Raw genomic sequence first — 23572 nt, 5'->3', positions numbered from 1 at the left:
AAAGTATAAAAGATGATAAAAGTAAGAAATTTAGGGGAAAAAAAGGTAAATTGGACTGTTGGTGAAAGACGATGAACCAATGAAAAGGGTTTTTTTTAATATTAGTGTAATACAGGTGGTGGACCACCCCAAAAACACTGATCAAATAGCCAGTGGACCACTAGGTTTCCATTATTGGACCAACGGTGGTACGCTATCCTTTAGCTATCAGGATATCTCAACGTTTTATGTTTTATGATGAGATGTCAAATCAGACTACACTGGAAAAGTACAGTTTCACTAAACTGGACGGATTATAAATATGAAATTCTCTAAATGTTCTTTTCTTATTTCAAGTAAAATTTAAAAATAAAATGCCTTTGAAAAAATGTGCCTCTTAAAACAAAGAGCTTAATAACTTATTGCAATCAGATTCCTAGGCCACTAAATCTGTACCGTAAAGGCTAGAAGAGTTTCCCCGGTTAGAATAAACACTCTTTCAAAATGAAACAGTTCTCATTTAGACATCTGCTATAGGTCCAGGTCCAGATAAGACATTGTCTGGGTCTGCACCCAGACTGCAGTCCACCTATTAGTGACCTCTGATCCACACTATTATAAACAATCAGTTTAACTGGGTTTATTCAGCTCGATGTTTTGATTGTTGTTTCAACTGTTAGATTAGATTAGAAAGCACGATTTTATGTCAGTTCAGAAGCACTCACTGTTCCTCTATTTACTCTGCAGATAAAGTTAAATTCAACAGATCTGGGTAAATACATTCATTATACTTCAGGTCAGTGTGGTTACACAATGCTAGAATTCCCCAGTGTCACTGAAACTTCACCTTTGTGTTTACCTTCATGAAACCAGCTTCAACATCAGCCTGACTGTTCTCTCAACCAACTGCCTCTGCTACAAAAATATGCAAATACAGTATAAATGACACTCATAAAAATAAAGAGGTTCCATAAAGAATGGTGTTTGTAGAGTTGTGTGAGTGTAGAGATTCTTTAAATTGGTAAAGACACAATCCATCAAGTGAAGGATTTATAGACATCTAAAATGTCCTCATTTACAAACATACACTATATATCCAAATGTTTGTGGGCATCCCTTCTAATGCATGCATTCATCTACTTTGAGTTGCACGTATCGCTGACACTCTTGTCACTAAATGAAATCAAATCCTCACAGCAATGCTCTAAAATGTAGTAGAAATCCTTCCCTGGACAGTAGAGACAGTACTGTAAATAAATAATAATAATAATAATTATCATGATAATATCAGCAATCCGTCAGCCAACAGTATGACAGAAACAACTAGTTTATTCAAATGATCTGGATTCTACTTATAAACATATTTGCATCCAGGGGGATTTTGGACATGTCTTTCTCCTCAGTTGACCTCTGTGCACCTTTGTGTACTAGAAATGTACAGTTTGATCACAGCATTTAACTGCTTTCAGCTTTAAGCTCAGTATTAAGGTTAATAATACAGGCCAAGGTCCAGTCTCGTCCCTAAAGCTGTATTTTTGGGAAGCTCTTGCACCATGAGACCCTTGAGCTGATGATTAACTGAAAACAAGCAAAACTGTCAGGAACTCTAAACACATAGCTGTTACCTCAGGCTTTTTCGTACACTGAGCAGATAGTGTCTTAAACAGTGACTTAAGCGATGGGGGTTTTATTTCTACTTTGTATTATGCATGTGCTGTGGTGGACGGAGGCTCAGGAAAAAACGTAAGTGTGTGTTACTTATGTTATGTGTGTAACTCTTTATTTCTACATAGATTTATGATTTTATTAGTATAAATCCCAATCTATTGACAATTTACAGGATGGTGTCTTCATTTGTTGCAATCTACATATGAATATGCAACATCCCTTTTATATATTTTGAAGCCATTTATTTCATTCTCAGTCTCAGTGTCTTTCTACAGATAACACCTGAACTCTGAGCTCACATGTTTGGCAGACTTATTGCACCAACTGCATTTATCACTGCAAATGGATATATTGATAAAGACCTATTGCATTGCCTCTTTTTAGATACCTCATCACAGCACCCATACTGTGGCGAGTCGATGCTACTGAGACAGTGGTGGTGCAGTTGTTCGGCTATGATCAGGAGACCACAGTGAACCTTTACCTTAAGGACTCTCTTGCCATGGATTCCAAAACATATGCGTCGCAGTCTGTGAACCTCAATGCTCAGAATAATTATCAAGCTGCAGCTTCTCTACGGGTACTGAATGACAGCTGAAAACTTGTACTTGTGTTAACCTTTTTAAACCCTGGGCACCCCTTCAGTTCTTCACTCAGTATTTTCCTGCCACAATTAGCATCAGTTTTACAAACCTCAACATAGAACTAATGTTTTCTGCATTAGGGCAAATAACTGAATAATTAAACTAGGGTTCAATGTGGGAAAAGCATCTATATACCACTAAACATTGTACTGTTTTGAGTCTAACTGTTAATACATATATGATACTCTGATTTAACTTATACACAACAAACATCCAAATGTTTGTAGACACCTACTTATCCAACATTTTGTCAGAAATCCAGGGTATTACTTGGGTGTTTGTCCCACTTTTGCTGCCATAACAACCTCTACTCTTCTGGCAAGACTTTACACTAGATGCTGACACATTGCTATTAGAATCTGATTGAATTTAGCCACAAGATCCTTAGTGAAGTCAGGCAATGCTGTTGCATGATTAGTTCTGGCATGCCAACTCATTCCAAAAGTATTGGAGGGAGCTCCATCAATCTAGAGAACACAGTTTCATTGCCCCACAGCCCAATGCAGAGGTCTTTAAACTTTTTAAACAATGCTTGCCACTGGGCTGGGCATCTTAGGCTCATGGGACATTGTGCCATGTCACCCCATTTTGAGCTCTCAGTGCACAACTGAACAACTATTTCAGCAGTAGGTGAACCTGGAACTATCTGAATTCAGTAATTAGAAGATACTTTTGGACATATAGTGTAGGTTTATGATAGGCTATTCCCATCTGGAGCATCTGTAGAGTCTGATCAATTACTATGGACAGTAATATTGATGTCTTGAATTAATCAAGGTTTCTGTTCTTTTATTAAATATAGAACATATCTAAGTTCAGCTTCACTACAAATACAGTATATTAAAATTAGGTTGAAAAACACTTGAAATACTGTAACATTGAAGGTGTTTTTTTTCAATGGTTTCCTGGTTGTTGATTTTTTTTGCAACTTTATGCTGCCTAACTGTCCTCAGGTATCAAATGTTTATTCTACGTATCTTCCAGTATGTCACTCTGAATAAAACTGTCTATTTACCCTCAGATATTCCAGGACATCCGCAAAGAACTCACCCAAGTCTATTTAGAAGCCGTATCCAGCTCCTTCTCCACCAGTCAGAGAATACCAGTGACTCGTTACAATGGCTTTCTATTCGTCCAGACTGATAAGCTGCTATACACTCCTGAACAGAAGGGTGAGTATTTTGGGAACTGCGTGTCGTGTTAGAATGGAATATGCACTTTTAACTACTAGAGACAAAGACAGAGAGGTCAAAACAGAGGTCATTTCATGTCTTCTTCTGTTCTGCAGTTGAAGTACGTGTGTACTCTCTCAATGAGGAACTGAGAAAGTCCAACAGACCTGTTTCCCTCACGTTCATGGTGAGCTCCTCCTCATGTCTGATATGTGTTATATCTATAAACACATGTATGAACATTATATCAGCTCCACTTACCATATAAGAGCACTTATATAGTAGTATAGTTCTATAATTACAGACTGTAATCCATACCTAGCCTCCTTTAACCCTGTTCTTCAATGGTCAGGACCCCACACGACCACCACAAAGCAGGTATTATTTGGGTGGTGGATCATTCTCAGCACTGCAGTAACACTGACATGGTGGTGGCTTGTTAAAGTGTCTGATTCACTTGAATCAGCACAAAACACTAAAAACTAAGACACTCGACCCACCACCCAAATAATACCTGCTCTGCATTGGTCCTGTGGGGTCCTGGCCACTGAAGGGAGGCTAACAATGCATGTAGAGAAACAAAAGGACTACAATTTGTATTAGAACTACAAAGTGGTCCTGTATGGTCAGTGGAGCTGAGAAAATGGGCCAAGGTTATTCCAAATCAAATGCCTTTCATGGGCAAATCAATCAAATGCCTTTCACCAAACAGTTCTTTAGGGAACCAAAGGTGCTTGTTCAATGATACTGCTCCAAGGAACCCTTTTTGACACCCCTTACTTTAAAAGTGATGCATAACATTGTGTGTTATAGGACCCTGATGGTATCAAGATGGAAGTTATTGAATTGACAGACATCAATGGTGTCAAACCACTCCTTCCACCATTCAAAATACCCTTGAAACCTAAGTAAGGCTACTGTTCTTATTGGTACCTACATTCACTCAAGAGATCCCAGTGATCACCTGCTGTACCTCAGTGATCACCTGCTGTTCTTTTACTATTACCTTAATTATTACAAGTCCTGAAGTCTGTTAGTAATGCTGAAACTCCTTCCTCAGATTTGGAGTCTGGAAAATAGAGGCTGCCTACTCTAATGACTTCAGTACAACTGCAATGGCTGAATTTGAGGTCAAAGAATATGGTAAGAACCAAAAGAACACCAGATAGCACCACCCCCATACTTCACAGTTGGCAAGGTTTCATAAAATGTAGTTCCTTAGTGTCGCACTAGGTTTGAGGAGTCAAAATATGATTCTGCTGGTTCCTAGTTGGTGACATGCCTCAGGCTTGATTTGCTTATCACAATCTGAGACTTAAAGGTGATGCTACACAATGACTTACCTAAAGCTTCTAAGAGTCCTGGCTTGTTGTCTAGATTTACTCAAGGTATCTGTGCCATGAACAATGAAACTACACGCTTCCTCTTGAAAAAAGCCAAAAAATACTTCTTTTCCCCAAGATATGATGGAATATGTACCCATAAGTCGATTTCCACAGGATTAATATAACTTGATGTTTATTTTATGACTGACACAGCACATTCAGATGGGACTAAAATCACTGAGAAAATCTGTCTATAATTACATCACCCATCCTTCCCATGGAAAATTAACTCTGTCCAAAAGGGCCACAGAGTGCCAAAACCTTTGCACAGGCCAGTCAATGATTTATTTTTTTGTTAATGTTATAGAAGACCAAGTAACTGTGCACTAGGAATTTCTGAAAATATTGAATTTTATGTTTTATTACCTAGACATGCTGTATTAACCACTTTTTATTAAAAGAAAATGCCAAAAATGGTCAGTTGGCCAAGGGCCATACAGTGAAAGACTTTATGTACATGATGGTGATTACAACTTTGTATTTCAGTGTTGCCCAGCATCTCAGTGCAAATCCAGCCAGAGGCTAACTACGTCAGCACAGTGAACCTCCAGGCCTTCAGAATGAGTATATTTGCCAAGTGGGTTCCCCTGGTCTACTCAACCTAATCAAATAGACTGTTTAAACATCTCTTACACCTATGAAAACCATTCTGTATCTAGACATAACTCATGACTTTGAAAATTGCCATAGAATAGATACTGTGCACATAACTGTACTAGTGGCTTGTAGGCTTTCATACATGTTGGAGAGGCTTGGTGTAATTTATGAGTTTTTATTTGTATTTATGTGTGTGATTGTGTGGGTACGATGTTTCTCTGTGTTTATTTTCTTATCTGCAGATATGCCAGTGGCACACCAGTTGATTCAGCAGAGGTTTTCCTAAAGTTTGGGTACATCAGTGGTGGTGCTACCGTCATGTTACCTTCAACATTAAGACGTTATACGGTAATTCTCCTAAAGGCAGTGTTTCTGTTGAGGAATGAGCAAAGGCAATCTCATACTAAAACCACTGTAACCAGATGATTGTCTCTTCCAGATGTTTAACGGAGAACTGAAAGTTGTGCTGGACATTAAGAGTGCTCTGTCCAGGATGGAATCTGGGCCTCAGAACTTGTGGGAGATGAACAACCATTTTCTCCATGTGATTGTTTTGCTGCAAGAGTCAACTGGTTAGTCTAAGAACCTGCTAAAATGAATACACCATATGGACAAAAGTATTGGGACACCTGCTAATTAATTGATTCTTCACCTGCTCATGCATTTGCATATCTGTATCACGAATGGATGTGACTTCAAGTAGATGACTGCACATATTAGAAAAAAATTAAATATAATACAATATTAAAAGAAAGAAATACAAAAAAATTATAAACGTACAATCTGCCCTGCATGTACAAACTCTACCTCCCACTTTACTGCCAGGTGGCATCTCCCAGGAAGCAGTACTGTCCAATGTGAAGTTTGCTGATGCTCCTTTTACCTTGAGTCTGATTGCAACTCCCCCTTTCATCAAGCCATCTTTACCGTACAACATCAGAGTGAGTCATGTTTGCACATCACTTAAAAGAAGCACTACAGATGGCCCAATTCACTTAACTTATAGAATGATTTTCTTTGAGAGTAGGTCTTGGTTAAAGACCCTCTAGGTGAACCAGTGAGAGGAGTACCAGTGAAGGCGAGTGGAACTTTAACTAACAGTGATCAAGAACAGGAACTGCTTAGATTCCAAGGACACCTGACTGAAGTCACACAAACATCTCAAGATGATGGCATTGCATATTTTATTTGGAATGTTCCAAGTAATTCAGCAAAAGCTGTTTTTACTGTAAGTAAAGATTTTTAACATTATTAGTCAGATTTTTTTATACATTAAAAAATGTTTTTGGGCTTCTTGCACCTTTTTCAGAAACATGATCTAAGGATCTCTACTATTATTTAAAGAATCGTTAAGAGAACATCTGATATCAGATCTTCATCACTGTACATTTGCACTTCAACTTGCACTGAAACTTAAAGTAGCTAAATGCCTTCATTAGAGTGGGTGTCCACAAACATTTGGACATATAGTGTATGTAGCTGGAAGTGCGGTTGTCATCCTGTTTGCTCATTATAAGTGCTGAATAATTTTGTGTTTCAGTTCAAGACTGCTGATCAGCAGTATCCCCCAGACAGCCAGGCTCAGCTTCAACTCAACACTGAAGTCTATCAATCTGTCAATCAACGTTATCTGTATATCGATTTACCCTCTGACCGGTCCTCATTTGATGTGGATGACTATGCCAATATCAAGATACACTTTTCTTACCGTGATTTTTTGCCACTGAGGACTTTCAGTTATCAGGTAATAAATGTTATGGTGGACTGAAGTCATAGTTTCTCCTTTCTTCACAACAAGCACACATGACTCAGTACAAAGTGGTGGATGTGTAGTTTCATTTGTTCATTCGTTTGTTCATTCTTGTCTTAGATCATCTCAAAGGGGAAAGTGGTGAAGTTTGCAACACTCCAGCGTGTAAGTGATAGGGCCCAGAACATCAACTTCAAGGTGACCGCTGACATGGTGCCATCTGCCCGTCTGCTGGTCTATTACATCCTGTCTGGAGAGCAGAGAGCCGAACTTGTGGCAGACTCCGTCTGGCTGAACATCAAGGCGAAATGTGTCAACAGTTTAGATGTAATGACAAAGACTTTTATATTTCATACATTTATTGCCATTGTTTTCATTTGCACTAGACAATCAAATAACAAGGAACTACAGCACAGATACTGAGTATGAAGATTCAGAAGAATCCTAAAAAATAAGCTGCCAAAACGTTGTATGGCACCAAAAATGTTTCTCTTTACTTGGATAAAACACTGTAACCTAGTGTAGATTGTCAAAAGATGTTCAGAAACTATATGGGGAGAGTAGACTAAAGCACTGGTTCAAATCCCAGGTCAATTCCGAAGCCTGAGACAGCACAACTGGCCTTGCTCTCTCCGGATAGGTAAATGACGTTCTCTCCCCACAACACTCTTTGTGATGCTGCCAGCGCAAGAATCTGCCAGCCCATGACGCAGAGCTGAATAACTGGTGCTCACTCCGAGCGAGTTGGTTATCTCATGACTAAGAGGCAGTGGTTGGCGGTGGAGGCCTCACCCTCACAGTATTATATGTACTAACAAAGTGGGTTGGGTAACTGGCTATTTAAAATTGGAAAAAACTAGGAACAAAAAAACAATTCTTAACAATTTCAGGTTCAAATTCCAATTTATTTTTATAGTGCTTTTCACTATATAATGCTGTCACAAAGCACAGATCAGGGTCAGAGCCTCTTTTGAGCAAGTCAAAGGCAACGAAAACTTCCTCAGATTGAGAGAAATAAACCTTGAGAGGACCCAAGGGGAACCGATCCTCCTCTGGTCGACACCGGATAGCACATTTAATAGCTGAAGAACAAAAACTAGGTTTAGGGTTAGGATTTGGACCAGGGCTAGGTTTAAGACCAGGGAGATGGTTAGGTTTAGGTTAGCAATCTACAAAGTGTCTGCAGTGTTCTATCCAAATGAACTGTTAATCAATATTATAACAGGTTTTTATGAATAAGGTTGTCTTTTGGCTAAAAACAATATTAGTTATTATAATAAAGAATATTAATTGTTTGTAATAACTGTGTTGGAGTTGAGTTTGAAGAAGAATATTGATAATATTCAGTTTATTGCATTGCTGAACTTTTGACATTTTTCTTTTCTCCTAGGTAAGTCTAGTAGTCTCAAATAGAGATTACAAACCTAAAGACAAGCTCCAGCTTTCAGTGAGGACTAAGAGTGATAGTCTAAATCCCTTGGTGGCTCTGTCAGCTGTAGACATGGCCCTGTACAACCTGAGAACCAACGATAAAGACCCAATGAACAAGGTCAATAAACCCACTTCTATTTCAGATAAGTCTCCAAGGAAGTATTTGTTCTCATAACAATTTCAGAGGTATTATTTGGAGTGTAATGATGATTATGATTGTGGTCATGGGAACGATGATGATGATGTTACATTGAACGATGAAGTATGTGTTAATTATGCTGGTCTCATTCCCACAGGTGCTTCGACACTTTGAGCGCAGTGATTTGGGCTGTGGAGGAGGAGGAGGCCGCAATAATATTGACGTCTTTCACCGTGCTGGTCTGACTTTTCTCACCAATGCAAATGTCAAGGCCTCCACTGCAGGTAAATAATGTCTGACAGTGTGTTCCTGGACACATGGTCTGCAGTTTGTTGGGCCATTATGTCTGGTTAATGGTGGAGCTCAGTCACATTGTCCACACAAAATACATGTCACATATGTGACATTCAGTCATAACCTTGTCTTGTCCTTCATATGAGCAAATCGAAATGTAATACTTTCTAGGATCTATGTTGAACAGAGTCGGCCTTGTTTTCCAGATGAGGTCTGCACAGCTGTGATCCGACCCAAGCGCTCTGCTCTCTCCTCCATGGAATTGTTGAAGGAAAAAGGTGAGTTTAGAAGTACACTCAGTTTGATTACATCTAAACTGTAATAAATCAGCGTAATAATTGTGTTATTATGACTGACAACCTTGCTCGGATAAGTGTCAAATTTAAATTTTATTGGATTTCTAGTTGTTGACAGTAACAAATTACATATATTTCAATAGTGATCTTAACTACATATCTCAAATATCTGTTATTTATTTAAAATTTATATTAATTGTTTTTATTAAATGCAATATCTTTAATAATATATATATAATGCAAATTTCAAACCAATCATAACTCTCAATAAATCCCACCTCCAGATATTCATTTATCTATTGCTTACAGGACCACTGGAAGCTCTACCGAGTTATGTTGAAATATTAAACATGTAACTTCTTCTTCTGATTAAAAAAAAGTGACGTAACACTTTTACAACTTTTTAGTCTTAGACATTAATCACTCATTTTTAGTCAGTCTAGTCAATTCATTTTTGCCTGTTTAATTTCACTATGACAAAGTGGTGACAGGAACTGTACTGCTTTGTAATTGATTACAGATCCTACCTCTGACTTTTCAGATTTTCAATTATTTAATTTGATACATTTACTGTAGTTGATTTTAAGTTTAATGGATTTAGGCTACTCTTTCCACTTCTGAGCACAATTTGATCAATAGAAACATTAGTTAAGAAGTATCCAAAAAATGCTGGTAGAATTTAGTATACAACCTACCTAACCTTTCTTTGGATAATGATGGGCTAAAAAGTCACAGTTGCCATTTGTCGGTGTGTAATCTAACCTTGTAATTTTGCTTTTATTGTATTGAGTAGAAGTTCCAGACAAGGCTCACCTAAATGTGGTAAGGAAAAGGCGCTCCACTATACCACTGAATGATAAGTTTGAGATTAAAGGTGAGTGTGTTTCTGAAATGTTATTGGATAAAATTTCTTAAACTAAACTTTCTTACATGATTATTTTAGCATTAGTAGTATTGATAGATGAGACATAATGAATTGTATGTATCTTTTAGCATTGAGAACCGGTACTCAATTATTACAAACTTCAATGTCATCTGAGACTGTAATTCTAATTCCCTGATATACTGTAAAATACTGTAAATAAAGCCCAGCCCTAGTTACAGGTAATTGCTGGGAGACTCAAGTTCAAAAGTTCAAAAAATCCAAGAATTGTTTGTTTGTTTTTTTGTCCTGCAGCCAAACAATATGGGCCATTTAAATCATGCTGCTTGACTGGAACTGACAGCACCCCGACACTGGAGACTTGTCTGGATCGCACCAAGCGACTACCCGTCCCAGACAAGCGATGTAAGAGGGCGTTCTTAGAATGCTGCCTGTTTGCCCAAGACCTTCGTTCAAAAATGGAGGACAGGATCATTCTAAGTCGTTCAGGTATCTCATGGTTAGGATTTCAGGCATGAAAACATAAGTTTACAATAACTTAACCTCTTGTAAAACAGTTCAGCCAAAAGAAGGATGTAAATTATGTTTCTTGAGTGCAGAAGTAGAGTTCCTGCTGGAGCTGAAGGAAGTGCTGGTTCGTAGCTACTTTCCAGAGAGCTGGTTGTGGGAGGAGCATGAAGTTGACAGGTAAGATCCTTTCCACAACTTCATTTATTGCTGTGCAAATGTAAATATTAAATCTATTGATTTTGTTTTTTGGCTACCAGAAATTATAATTGATGAAGTTTTTTTCAGCTTTCAGTTTTGAGGTCAAGATTAATCTGACCTGATTTTCTGTATTTTATGTTGTAAACTGCCTTAGTTTTACAGAGCTCTAATTTTGCATTATTTACTACTAGATAAATCAGGTTGTGTCAGAAAATCATACCACATTTAGAATAAGGCCTACTAATAAATAATATAGTTTCCAAAACTTTCCCAGAGGAAACTCATTATACACTCCTAATTTAATAACTAGTCTATCTAATTAGTTCTTCATTAAAGTAAGAACAGTAATAATAAGACTGAAATGGATCAGTTAACAAAATTCTTAGTCTAAAAAATGTGAGTAAAAACAAAAATCGGCTTCATCAGAGTAAGAGTAAGAATCTGAATACACAGAAGTTATTGTCTCGACTGTTGATGTACCGTTGATATGCATTACAGTTGTCAAGTCACAAAAAACAAAAGCATGGATCCGCTTCTTTTCTCAGCTTGTAGTTTTGGAAATGGTGTAGCTGTTGTATTTCTTAAATAATGTAATATCATCAATCTCAGATGGAAAATTGAGTCTAAAGTTACACCAAGATTTTAAAATTCATCTTTTAATTGTGGAGCCAAAATTCCTAACTCATTTAAAACTTTCACTTGATTTGCTTCATTACCACTAATGAGTATAGCGATTATAATGACAATTTGTGTTGTTCTTTACTTAAGAAAATAACAATTATTTTTCATGCAGTATATTTGGGCTCTACAGAAATATATAACAGTGTATCATCAGCATAGCTGTGATAACTGATATGCTTTTTAATTTTGAGACCTAATAGACGCATGTAAAAAGAAAGAAAGAAAACAGAAGTAGGCCTAATACAGAACCTTGTGGAACGCCATGAAGTAAGTTAAGTTCTAAAAAAACCTACTCACAAATCTACTAAAAAGTAAAAAGCTGCACTTAAATCTTCAAAGAACAGAAAGACAGTAAGCCTTTTTTCATAAGCATTGAGATTTTATTATTTTTACCTATGCTGTGACCTGATCTGTACATACTGTCTCTCTTGTAGGTCTGGATCGCTAAGCATCCCTAAAGATCTTCCAGATTCTCTGACTACGTGGGAGATGAAAGCTGTTGGGGTGTTCAACAATGGTGAGATAAGCCATCTGCTTTGTCTTAGCACCTCCAGGTGGTGGGAAATGGAGGTACAATTAGTCAGGCCTACTGACTGTAAAAACACTGCTAATAGCCACTCAACAATCTGTGACACATTTTGTAAATAATTTGGATAAAATTAGTTCTCAATTCTCAATTAATCAGACTTTTTTCAGGGATATGTGTGGCAGACCCTGTGCAGATTCATGTAACTCAGGCCTTGAGTGTCGACGTACCTTTGCCTTATTCCATGGTGCGTGGTGAGCAGATCGAGCTTAAGGGCTCCGTCTACAATCAAAATAATGTGGACACACAGGTATGTTTTCTGTTTTCCAACACTGTTATGAGAATCTTCTGACTTCTGAAAATTGATTGATCTGAAATTGATATTTGAAGGCCCATAATATGAAAAAACAGGAAGACCAAATATCCCTCACTTTTTAAAAATACAAATTTTAATTGGCCCATGCCACACAGAACAATTCCATTCATACCATGGCTCGATTGCAGTCAAATCAGTCAATCAAATGTCGCTTTTTTGTTTTTATGTGTTTATGTTTTTGCAAAATGGTAGGACAGTGCTTCCTGAAGTCATGGCACTTTAGGGAGGAAGGAGAGGGTTTTAGCCATGTAAGTGCAAAGTCAAAGCAGTCACATGAAAAAAAAGCAAAGCCCAGACCACTGATTTGAAGAGGGCCACAGATAAGTGTTCTGGACCAGTCCCAGGCACGACAACAAATTTTACACTTGACGAAAAGTACCAAACTCATGGAGCAAGCACTCCTGGATAATGCACTTACAGAGCTCAGTATCAAAAACAGCCTGTTTAACTGATTGGACAGTGGTTATGTAACAGTAAAATGAACATAAAAACCACACAAACATCATACGTGGACCTCAGTGTGAAGGATGCTGGCCCTTTAAGAGAGCCGTCCATTGCATCCTTTATTATTAGATGCAAAGCACGTCTTAGCCCTGGCTTGTAACTCATTAATTTCCTTACTCATATTTAGCAGACTGAAGACTCCATAAGGGGACACTGCATGTACTGAAATAGCCTTTGGTTCTTAACGTCAGTGACACTGTGCATCCTTGTTTCTGGTGGCCTTTAGAAGGGTTTTGAATATGATCAGTTCATACATCATACGTTCAGCTGTATGGTTTCAATCAACCACCTGCCAATACAGACTCTGTAACTGTCTCTCATCCTCTCTCTCTCTCTTTCTCTTTTTTTCTCTCTCTATCTCTCTCCCAATGGTCAGTTCAGCGTAACTCTAGAGGCATCAAATGGAGTGTGTGTGTTTCGTGGAACATTGTGGACAGAAGATGGAGACCCGCATGTAAACAAAGGAAGGATCAGGGCCCGTTCTGTGGCCCTGGTCCGATTCTTCATCATGGCATTGGAAGTGGGCACTCATGAACTCAAATTTACCCTCTCAACCAGATCCACAACAGAGATAGTGGTGAAGAAACTTAGAGTCATGGTAAGATAGCATGAAATGTTATTTTCAAGGTCTAGTTCTATAAAGAAATTGCACCTAAACATTGCTGGATTCAAATATGTGCAGCAATTTCACATAAAAGATACTAAAGCAACATAATTCTTGTCAAAAGAAAGTACTGCTACTTTTTTCAGAGTGCTTTTCTGAGTATGCTTCAGATTATACCATGCTTCTCTTATAGCTGTTCATTTACTGCATATCTGCAAATCTTCCAACATCTTATGCAATCTGTGTTTTTCTTCATCCTTTGTAGCCAGAGGGTATTAAAAAGGAAATTTGGATTGGAGGAAGGCTTGATCCACAAGGTGTCTATGGTGAGGACTATCATTTATATTGTTTCTGTTTGTTCTGATTAGATGCCCACTACTTTTTTCTTGCCTTCTTATTTTTCCCCTAGAGATTCACTTTCTGTGATTTCCAAAAAATGTTGCAATTCACTGTTTCATTTTCCAGCCAATCTTTGTCCCCCAAAATTAACAGGTTCCCTCATTTAGCTACGCAAACACACACACACACACACACACACACACACACACACACACGCATATATATATATAGCATGATATATAATTAATAAATCATTTATTTTATTAAACAATAAATGAGCAGATGTCCCAATACTTCTGTCCATATAGTGTATGTAAATGGCCTTGTGACTCTTGTGTAAGCACTCCATGGACTAGGGTGTAAAATGAACAGTTCTATAAGTTTACCTGTGTTTTTCATGCTGTTTATTTTTCATCAGGGAAAGCTGCGAATCGTGTTGAGCTCAGAAATTCCAACCCTCTGAACCTTGTGCCAAAGTCAACTGTGGATCGCCTGCTAACAGTAAATGGTACATTTATAAGAAAATACCTGCACTGAAGCATCCCATCTTCTGATTGCTATCTGTGATCAGAGTTTCATTATGCTTTTGGTATTGTGCCCTTCTGTTCAGGTGAGGTGCTGGGGGAGTTGCTGTCCATCGTTACAGACCCAAAGGGGATAATGCAGCTGATTAACCTGCCAAGAGGCTCGGCAGAGGTGGAACTCCTGGGTCTTCTTCCAGTGATCTATGTGTACGATTTCCTTGAGCAGTCTGAGCTGTGGGGGCAGATGGGGGCAGACATTAGCAGCGCTGGTTTGAAGAGAAAGATGAAGGAAGGTATGGATTATTTTATATAAGAATAGAATAGAGTACAATTGAAAAGTTAAATATGGCACTAATTTAAATCCTATTGACCTTCAGTGGAATCTGTCTGCATTATAAAAGACTACACATCAACAAACTGTGTGTAGAATAATATACTAGGCCTAAATAAGGCTTAGAATTGATATCTGAATTATGTTTTACTGATGAATTGAGTGAAGCATGTGTGCCAGACAAAGCTTTAACACATTAAATGGCCTAATATTGCTCACTGTGGCAGCTTATTAATTGCCATGGGTGTGCATATGTACAGTCATTATACTTTACATTACTGTATTCTATACATTACTGTAGTTAATGAAACTGTGTACTTTCCATGAATAAAACTCCAATTTAATGCTTTGGTTCTATAACTGAGCTACTTAAAAGGAAAAACTATGTGTGACTAAATATGTTGCTCTTCATATGATGTGTGGTTCTCATAGGTATCATCAGCATCATGTCCTTTAAGTCTGAGCGAGAGCACAGTTTCAGAATATGGAAGAACAAAGACGCCAGTACATGGTAAGTTAAAGCTGGAAATAATTGTTTTCTGCATGTTTTAGCTTTAATTATCTATACTGAACTACATCCTGGTTTACAAAAACTTTATAGTTATAGTTGTAGTAGAGTTTTAGCTATCAAACCTAATAGTTTAATATGTTTAAAGCATCAGAGAAAGGATTAAAGGTACTGTTGCACCCTTAATCTTAATATTACACTGCTTTTGCATGTTGGGAAATCTACCCTGAGCTGTTTTATTGCATTTGAATAAATTACAACTGAACCTCTGTCTAGGCTCACTGCTCTTGTGGTGAAGACACTGGCTAACGTGGACAAGTATGTCACGGTGGATCACACTATGCTGTCCAGCACAGTTCGCTGGCTGATTACACAGTGTCAGAATCCAGACGGCTCCTTTAGTGAAAAATCCAGCTACAAGCCAAAAAAACTCATGGTGAGTGAATTTGAATTAATATAGATATATAATATAAATAATATAAAATATAGATAGAACCTTATAATACATAAACATATTAATGGTTTCAGCGGTATCCACCAGTGGTCCAGTGTGACCCATTCACTTAGGGATGACCAGATTCTGTATACACTTGACCTTAAAATGCGCTCCCAGTATAACCTTTTTACTTTCCCTGGGTATAAAGCACACCAACAAATGCATAATTTCCACTTGCCTGATGAACTCGGATCACAAAAAAGGCATTCTGTTTACACTTCTGTTAAATATGGAAGAGATCCGTCTCTGACCACCTCTGAATGTGGTTTGAGTGCAACTTGGGGGATGTTTATACCAGGCTCACCAAAAACGCTGTCAGGTGTAAACAGGCTCTTACATACCTCATCTAATGCGTCCAAGCTAAGGGCCCATTTCCAATATCAATTATAATACTATAGTAATGATACTGTATATGTCACATGGCATGCTCATATGTGAGCATAGTTCATTTTTACATGACCATTTTCTAGTCCCACTTTACTTTAGAATTAGTCTGGCTGTTCTTGGCTGTTACTGTGCCTTTAGGGCTGATATACATAATATGTGTTCTGGTTGGCTGTTCTTTATAGTGACTTGTTCAAAAAGCAGTCAGGGCTGAAATACTTCTTCTAATTTAAGCATTAATAGACTGGTAAAGCTGAACAGGAGAATATATGTCAATGTGTTAATAAACAAAATGTGGGACATGTAGTTTTTATGAACCCTTTAATTATATAATGGATAATGATAGTTCGGTTATACCCTTAGTTGACTGACATGAGCCACAACAGCTTGGATCCACAACATGGCTACTAAGACGACTGTAAATACTCCCTGCGTTCAGCATCATGACTGTGGATGTGAAGTATTGTAAACATCCATAGGGCTCATTCTGTCTTATCAATTTTTGAAGGGTGCCGGGGCAGATGTCACTGAACAAACAGTCTTCCTCACCTCATTTGTGGCAATCGGGATCAAAAATGCCTTAACAGTCCCCAAGTCCAATTTACAGGTAAGATCATTTTAATAACTCTAAACTCAAGTAGCCTAAAATATGTGATGGTAAGGGGTAACAAGAGATCTGTCTCTCCAGATATATCAAGATGCAGTAGAGAAGGCTGTACAGTATTTGTCTTTACAAGTGTCAAAGGTGAAAAACTTATATGTGAGAGCCATAGCAGCATATGCCATGACACTCATTGACCTCAACAGCAGGAGCGCGGTCAGCCTGTATGAGAAGCTTAAAAAAGAGGCTCAAATCAAAGGTGAATGGTTACTTCTTATTTATGGTTATTCATAGTATAATAATTTATGAATCTAAACCTATATTATTACAATGACATCATACAGGCCTATATAATCTTGGTGTGCTTGTGCTTTTAGGAAACCCAGCTATTGTTCGGTTCTGGCAAGAGAAAGATGTCCCTCAGGATCCGCTAAAGCCAAACAAGGCCACAGCAAGCACAGTGGAGACCACCGCCTACATTCTGCTTTGTACCTTACTCCGAGGAGACATGACATATGCTAAGCCTATTCTTAACTGGTTGACCCAGGATCAGAGATATGGAGGAGGCTTCTACTCAACCCAGGTATTCAGCCACAGAGGTGTTACTTAAAAGGCCCAAATCTCACATTTGTATTTTATTCATGTTTCCCCAGAAAGAGTCATGATTTATTTTTACATGACCATTTCCAAATTCTCTCCATACCATAGAACTGCAGGCTGGTACTGTAAATCTATTTTGTCTTTATGAATAATATATGCAGATGACCTCTGTTACGAGTCTAGGGTCAGACAAAGCAAAAAAAAAATGTGCTTACCCTCTACTGAGTTTGATAACAAAGCTAACAAGCTAACAGCACTAAAATATAAATGACTGGGTTAGGCTGACAATAGTGTTAGGAGCCCTAAACGTCCCTCTTAGTCACACTTTGTAGTTGACAGTAGTTAACTACTGGCAACCCGGTGGCAATAACAGGACTGCACACTACCAACAAAAAACACATAAGACACATAAAAGGAATATCAGGACTGGTGGGCATAACACCCCTGTGGGACTGGCTGGACGGTATTGTGCCTCATTCAGAAAACACTCCAGATTGAAACATTCTTTGTTGAAATTGTACAGACACTCAGGAAGAAATGGGATAAATTGCCATAGGCTGCCTTAATGGATACACATTGTGGCTGTCATGCAAAAAACGTGTATCGTAATACTTCTTAACTTTTATTGTTCTATTGAAGTGTGAAGACCTGTTGGTTTCAAGTGATAGCAAAAATGAATATTTTGATTTTAGCTTGACAGCGACAATTTGTAAGTTAGCTCAGTAATTTGTGTTTTTGCTGTGTAATTCTCTTATAGACTAGTCTAGTGAATAGACTAGGAGTGAATGGTACACCCAATGTGGTTTTTTACCGTTTTACTTGCATTCGTGTAACTGGATGAAATATTTATAAATATCAGAAATACTACAATTCTTGCATTATAACTTATCTTGCATCTGTGCTACAGCAGAATATCATAAAATGTAACAAATCTCAATGTCTCCTTTCTCTTTGCACCAGGATGCTATTCTGACACTGGAGGCTGTGTCCAAATACAGAATCTTAGCCCAAAAAGCCTTTCTAGACATGAAGGTTGATGTGGCCTACAGGAGGAGTGGCACAATTGGTGTAATTAGCCTGTCTCAAAATACCCCTATAGGGAAACCTGTAGAGGTAAGATTTCTCCTTCTGTTGATCTTTGAGGAGTGCTCAGCATCACTTTTTGACTGACATGTATTGACTGGCACAATTGGTTTACTCTTTTTGTCTTACTTTGAAAAGTTAGCCCACGCTGATGATGTGATACTGAAGACAGCGTTCAGTTCGGGGGTGTCATTTGCTAATGTAAGTGCATGTTGTACAAGTCTCCTTTGATGAAGGGTTCTTTGGGTATTCCTTGGGTGTAAGAACAGTACACTGTACGCTTCTTTAGAGCAGTGGTTCTGAGACTTTACGTAGCCAGGCCATCTGTAGCCTTCCTGTATGGACAAAAGACTGTGCTATCTAATAGTGTGGCAGGCCTCTAAGTAACGTAATGCTCAGTAAACACAGACCAGTGAAAAGCTGAGCTGGTCCTTGTGTGAACATGTGTCCATGTTTTTCCTTTCACAGCTGAGAATAGTGTACTACGAAACAATACAGAGCAATGACAACTGCCGCTTTGACATAGCCATAGATGTTCACCCCAGTAAGCCCGGCTCCATTGGTAGGTCAATGTGTATGTAATACAGGCAGCTTTTCTCCAAAGGAATGAATGTAGTTTAATGTGTAGATGGTCTTCTGTCTGACTAGAACCTATGGAGCGGTCACCAAGGATCGTTGCCTGTGCCAAGTGAGTACACACCTTTAAAAAAGTATGTTACATGTAATGCTCTGTTTAATTACTTTAAATTCTGCAAATTAAAACAATAATAATTCCTTAAAATATGCAGAAATGTGACCAAGGGTGTCAACCTTGACCATGACTGCATATTATACATTGCAGTATATTCCATTTTAAAGATATGACATTCTGACATATACTTTGGTAAGTATAATTTACCCAGTGTTTTTGCCTTACAGATATAAGCCACAAGAAAATGAGGTGGAGATGGAGGCAGGACACACTGTGATGGAAATGAATCTGCCTACTGGTGTTAGTCCAGTCATAGAAGACCTAAAAAGGGTAGGACACTGCCTTCTGTGTTTGTCCTTGGTATTGCCGATGTCCCCAAACTGACAGTATTTGAGATAAATGAGAAACATTATTCTCTGTATATGTTGCAGTTTAGGGATGGGCTTGAAAGTCGTGTCTCTGACTATGAAATAAATGGTGGCCAGCTTATTCTCCAGATAGACTCGGTGTGTATAACTTCACATATTCTGCTCATTAATTAAACCATTACTATTAATTATCAATGTTTAAAACATTCAAATGATTGTTTATCTTGTACCCTAGATCCCCTCAGATGAGTTCTACTGCGTGGGCTTCCGAATTCAAGAGGTGTTTCAAACAGGCATGAACAGTGGCTCTGCATTCAAAGTATATGAGTTTCATGATCCAGGTAAAGTCTATCCACAAAAGGCTGCACTGGTCCTTTCTGCTCGCCATACCAAGCAAATGAGTGGACGATGCTGTAAACTGCATTATAACGATGTTTTTTACCTGACTTTCTGCAGACAACCAGTGTACAAAGTTCTACTATTCACAGAGCCGCAGGCTCCTCCGACTCTGTAATGGTGCCCAGTGCCAGTGCATGGCAGGTAAGCCTCACATGTGTTGGTTGTAAGTTTACCTTAGACACTGACTGATGTGGTGCAAATTAGTCATATTTGAATGTACCGATTATTCTGGTCTGAGTTATCAGAGCTAAGATTAACAAAAACAAACGATGCATAGCTTGTCAAGTACTTTAATACTTTTAAAGTATACAAATTCCACTTTACTTAAAGTGGACAAATTCACTGCTTTTGCTGCTGGAAAGCATAAATGATGAGCCCTGTAGGGGTATTGCAAGTGAATAAATAAATAAATGATATAAATTTGATCTCCAAACTTTTTAAATCCAAAATCTTTCAATGGAACTTTATCAACTCAATAATTAGAAATTAGAAATAAGAAATAACGTAAAACATGAAGGATCAAAGACCTCCAGTGAGCAAGCCAACAGCGACAGTGGCAAGGAAACAAAGACTCACAAAGGGGACCCATCCTCCTCTGGTCAGAACTATTTAAACATTATTGATAAAAGTTCATAATATCATAATATTTTCATAATATTTTAATCATGGTGTAGATAGTTAATAGTGATAATATTAATAGTAGCAGATTAAGAGTCCATTTAGGTTTTAACATGGCCCTTAAACAGGTAGCAGTGGTAGGAGGGTGTGCCGCTGGTCTGGTATAAGTGGTGGTGGGTGGGGGGCCTGATGGTCGGACTGGTAGGTGGCAGCTGGTCTGACGGTTATTTTGGTGCATTCATCATGACACAAGACAATAAGTGAACATTTGCATTAAAAAAATTGTCGCCGTTCAGTGTTCATGTTCTGATCTGATTTGTCTCGTGCTCTCCGGTTCTCATCTACAGCTGAATGCTGTAGCTTCAAGTCCAACATTGATAATCAGATCACTGCTCAACAAAGAAAACAGGAAGTGTGCAGAGACGGCATTAAATACGGTAAAGAAAAATATATAGTATATACAGTATAAAGGCAAAAGTGCTGGGACACCTACACATTACACTTACAGGAGCTGTTAGGACATCCCATTCTAAATCCATAGACATTGATTGGTTCCCCCTTTGCAGCTCCAAACAGCAGGTTTGCAGCGTTGGGGACTTTTATGCACTTTTATGTTCCTCAGCACTCGCCTACCCCACTCTGTAACTTGATGTGGTCTGCCACTATGTGGCTGAGCTGCTGTGGTTCTCAAACCCTTCCACTTTTTAATAATACCACTCACAGCTGGAATATCTAGGAAGGTAGAAATTTCATGAACTGATCTGTTGCAACGGTGGCATCCTTTTACATACAGTACCATGCTGGAATTCAGTGAGCCCTTAAGACGACTCTTTCTTGCTACAATATTTGTAAAAGCAGACTGCATGGCTAGGTGCTTGATTTTATACACCTGTGGCAATTTGGCTGAGAGGTGTGTCCCAATACTTTTGTCCATATTGTTTACATAGCAATATGTAAAGTCATTTAAACAACTTAAAATGACTTGAAATTGACTGTTTAAAATTCCCTCAGCTTTTAAGGTGAAAATTACATCAACTACAGCAGAAGGAGATTTCCTGATATACAACGCCATTGTGGAGCAAACCCTGAAAAAAGGTGGCTACACTATTTAACCCCATCTAATGTAAAATAGAGATGTATTGGCTTAGCAAATGCTTACTAATCTAAAATGATCTAATTCCAATTCAACTGTTCCTCCCCAGGATCAGAGGACATTAAAAAAGGCTCTGAGATCGGCTTTGTGAAGAAGGCAACGTGTTCGACAAACCTGGAGATTGGAAAGCAGTACCTGATTATGGGTGCAGAGATCATGCAGCTTCGAGTGCTTCGCAGTTACAAGTGAGTTCATAAACTTTACAAAGCATTTGCTAAGCACAGAAGCATGTATAATTACACATTCAAATACACTGTGACATCTTCTGCTGAATGCCACTGGATTATTAATCATGTTTTATCACACTTTATCAGGTACAAGTTTCCTTTGGACTCTCAAGCCTCAGTGGAATGGTGGCCATCCGACTCCGACTGTTCAGGGAGATCGTGCAGAGATTTTGCCAGTGTTTTAAATGAATTTGAATTTGATTTCACTTTTGAAGGTTGTAGTGGCGCCTAGAGAGCTTTACCCTACAGACAGTCAGACCACCTCCCTTATTTACTATATTAAAGCTGGGGTTCTTTGGAGGGATATTTTAATAATATGTTTATTTTTTAATCTTAGCAGGTGACTGGTTAGGTGTGCATATGATAAATGGCTACATCTGAAATTGTAGTTTACATAAAATGACACAATAAAACAAATTCTGCTTCATTTGTCTTTCTTCATAATATATAGATATGAAATGCAATGCAGTAGACTATAACAAAATCCTTATAGGCAAGTCTTTTCATTTGGCAGCCATCTCTGCAACACCACAGTGCAGTTATTTAGCGAGTCTAGGCTACTTTCTCTATGGAAAGACCAAAATATTTGAAACTGGAGGTCATATTACCGTTTAAAAAAAAAATGAAATCACTGATAAAATATGACAAAATCCTCAAGAATAGGTTGTAGCATTTAGCTCAATAATGCTTACAAAGCATTGTCTTGCTCAAGCTTTTACACAGATCTCCACAATGGGGGGTGGGGGATTCCTCTGCTCCCAGCGTAACCAGCTAGCTTGATTAGCTTATTTTATTGAAAGGTGGGACTTTATCCATAAGTAGAGGACATGTTGAGCGTTACGAGCACCCCCATTCATAATTCAGCCAATTACAATGACGCTGACTATAACCAATTGGTGTGTTTTGTTAGGTTTTAGACCACAGTTAGATCCAGCCATGCAAGCTAATGTTGTGTGTTATTGTGACATGAAATACAATACTTGCCTTTGTCTCATGTCATCACAGCTGTGCTGTTGTTTTTTCACGATAACACACTCCCTCTCGTGTTCTATTGCTTTAATGGCATGTTCAGTATATTCTTAGGGCAAGACTTTAATCATACTTGTCTTGTTGAAATGCAATAATCACAAAACACCAGTAAATTCATCAGTAAATCTCAACAGTGAAGCCAAAGAAAAAGGCAAGCTACTGTAAAGTCTTTAAACCTTTACAAAAAAATTCCCCTTTTTCTTAAATAAATAGTTTCTTTTTATCTAGAAAAATAGAAAAATATTATTTAGCGACATTAGGGCCCTATTTTAGCAATTTTAGGTAAGCCGCCAACCGTGCAGCTTGGTTTAGGGCGTCAGTGTGTCTTTGCTATCGTAATGGCAGGAAAAATATGCCTTGCACGACTCGAAACGTACAAAAGGCATGTACTAAGTCTCTTAATTTTTTGTGTGTTTTGGGTGTAAGATAGGACCCATTAACTGTATAAATGGTTCTGTCTGGTGTAACAACTTATAAAATTTGCAGAAATGTTTATTACATTGTGGAAACATTTATATTTATGGCATTTATCTGACACTGTTAGCCAGAGCGACTTACAAGGTTCTTTATATTACAAAAGTGTG

At 38.1% G+C, this 23572-nt stretch overlaps 1 protein-coding gene across 1 annotated transcript; it reads left to right on the top strand.

The window, feature by feature from the left end:
• Positions 1 to 1657: 1657 nt before the first annotated feature.
• Positions 1658 to 22191, top strand: c5 (complement component 5). Its single transcript, XM_072665306.1, is given in 43 exon segments — positions 1658 to 1722; positions 2032 to 2227; positions 3313 to 3463; positions 3580 to 3650; positions 4277 to 4371; positions 4524 to 4606; positions 5335 to 5425; positions 5688 to 5793; positions 5885 to 6017; positions 6271 to 6386; positions 6473 to 6673; positions 6986 to 7189; positions 7316 to 7522; positions 8586 to 8744; positions 8923 to 9049; positions 9266 to 9337; positions 10139 to 10155; positions 10157 to 10229; positions 10533 to 10727; positions 10838 to 10925; positions 12062 to 12144; positions 12324 to 12463; positions 13410 to 13631; positions 13903 to 13963; positions 14395 to 14484; positions 14587 to 14793; positions 15264 to 15342; positions 15616 to 15775; positions 16728 to 16826; positions 16908 to 17079; positions 17198 to 17403; positions 18381 to 18533; positions 18642 to 18704; positions 18972 to 19065; positions 19152 to 19191; positions 19422 to 19524; positions 19626 to 19700; positions 19798 to 19903; positions 20019 to 20102; positions 20927 to 21016; positions 21591 to 21674; positions 21782 to 21917; positions 22047 to 22191. Coding segments are annotated over 43 exon segments (5142 nt in total).
• The last annotated feature ends 1381 nt before the right edge of the window (positions 22192 to 23572 follow it).

Source organism: Salminus brasiliensis, chromosome 20 (assembly GCF_030463535.1).
Source record: "Salminus brasiliensis chromosome 20, fSalBra1.hap2, whole genome shotgun sequence".
NCBI classification, from domain to species: domain Eukaryota; kingdom Metazoa; phylum Chordata; class Actinopteri; order Characiformes; family Bryconidae; genus Salminus; species Salminus brasiliensis.
This window is presented reverse-complemented; position numbering and strand designations above follow the sequence as displayed.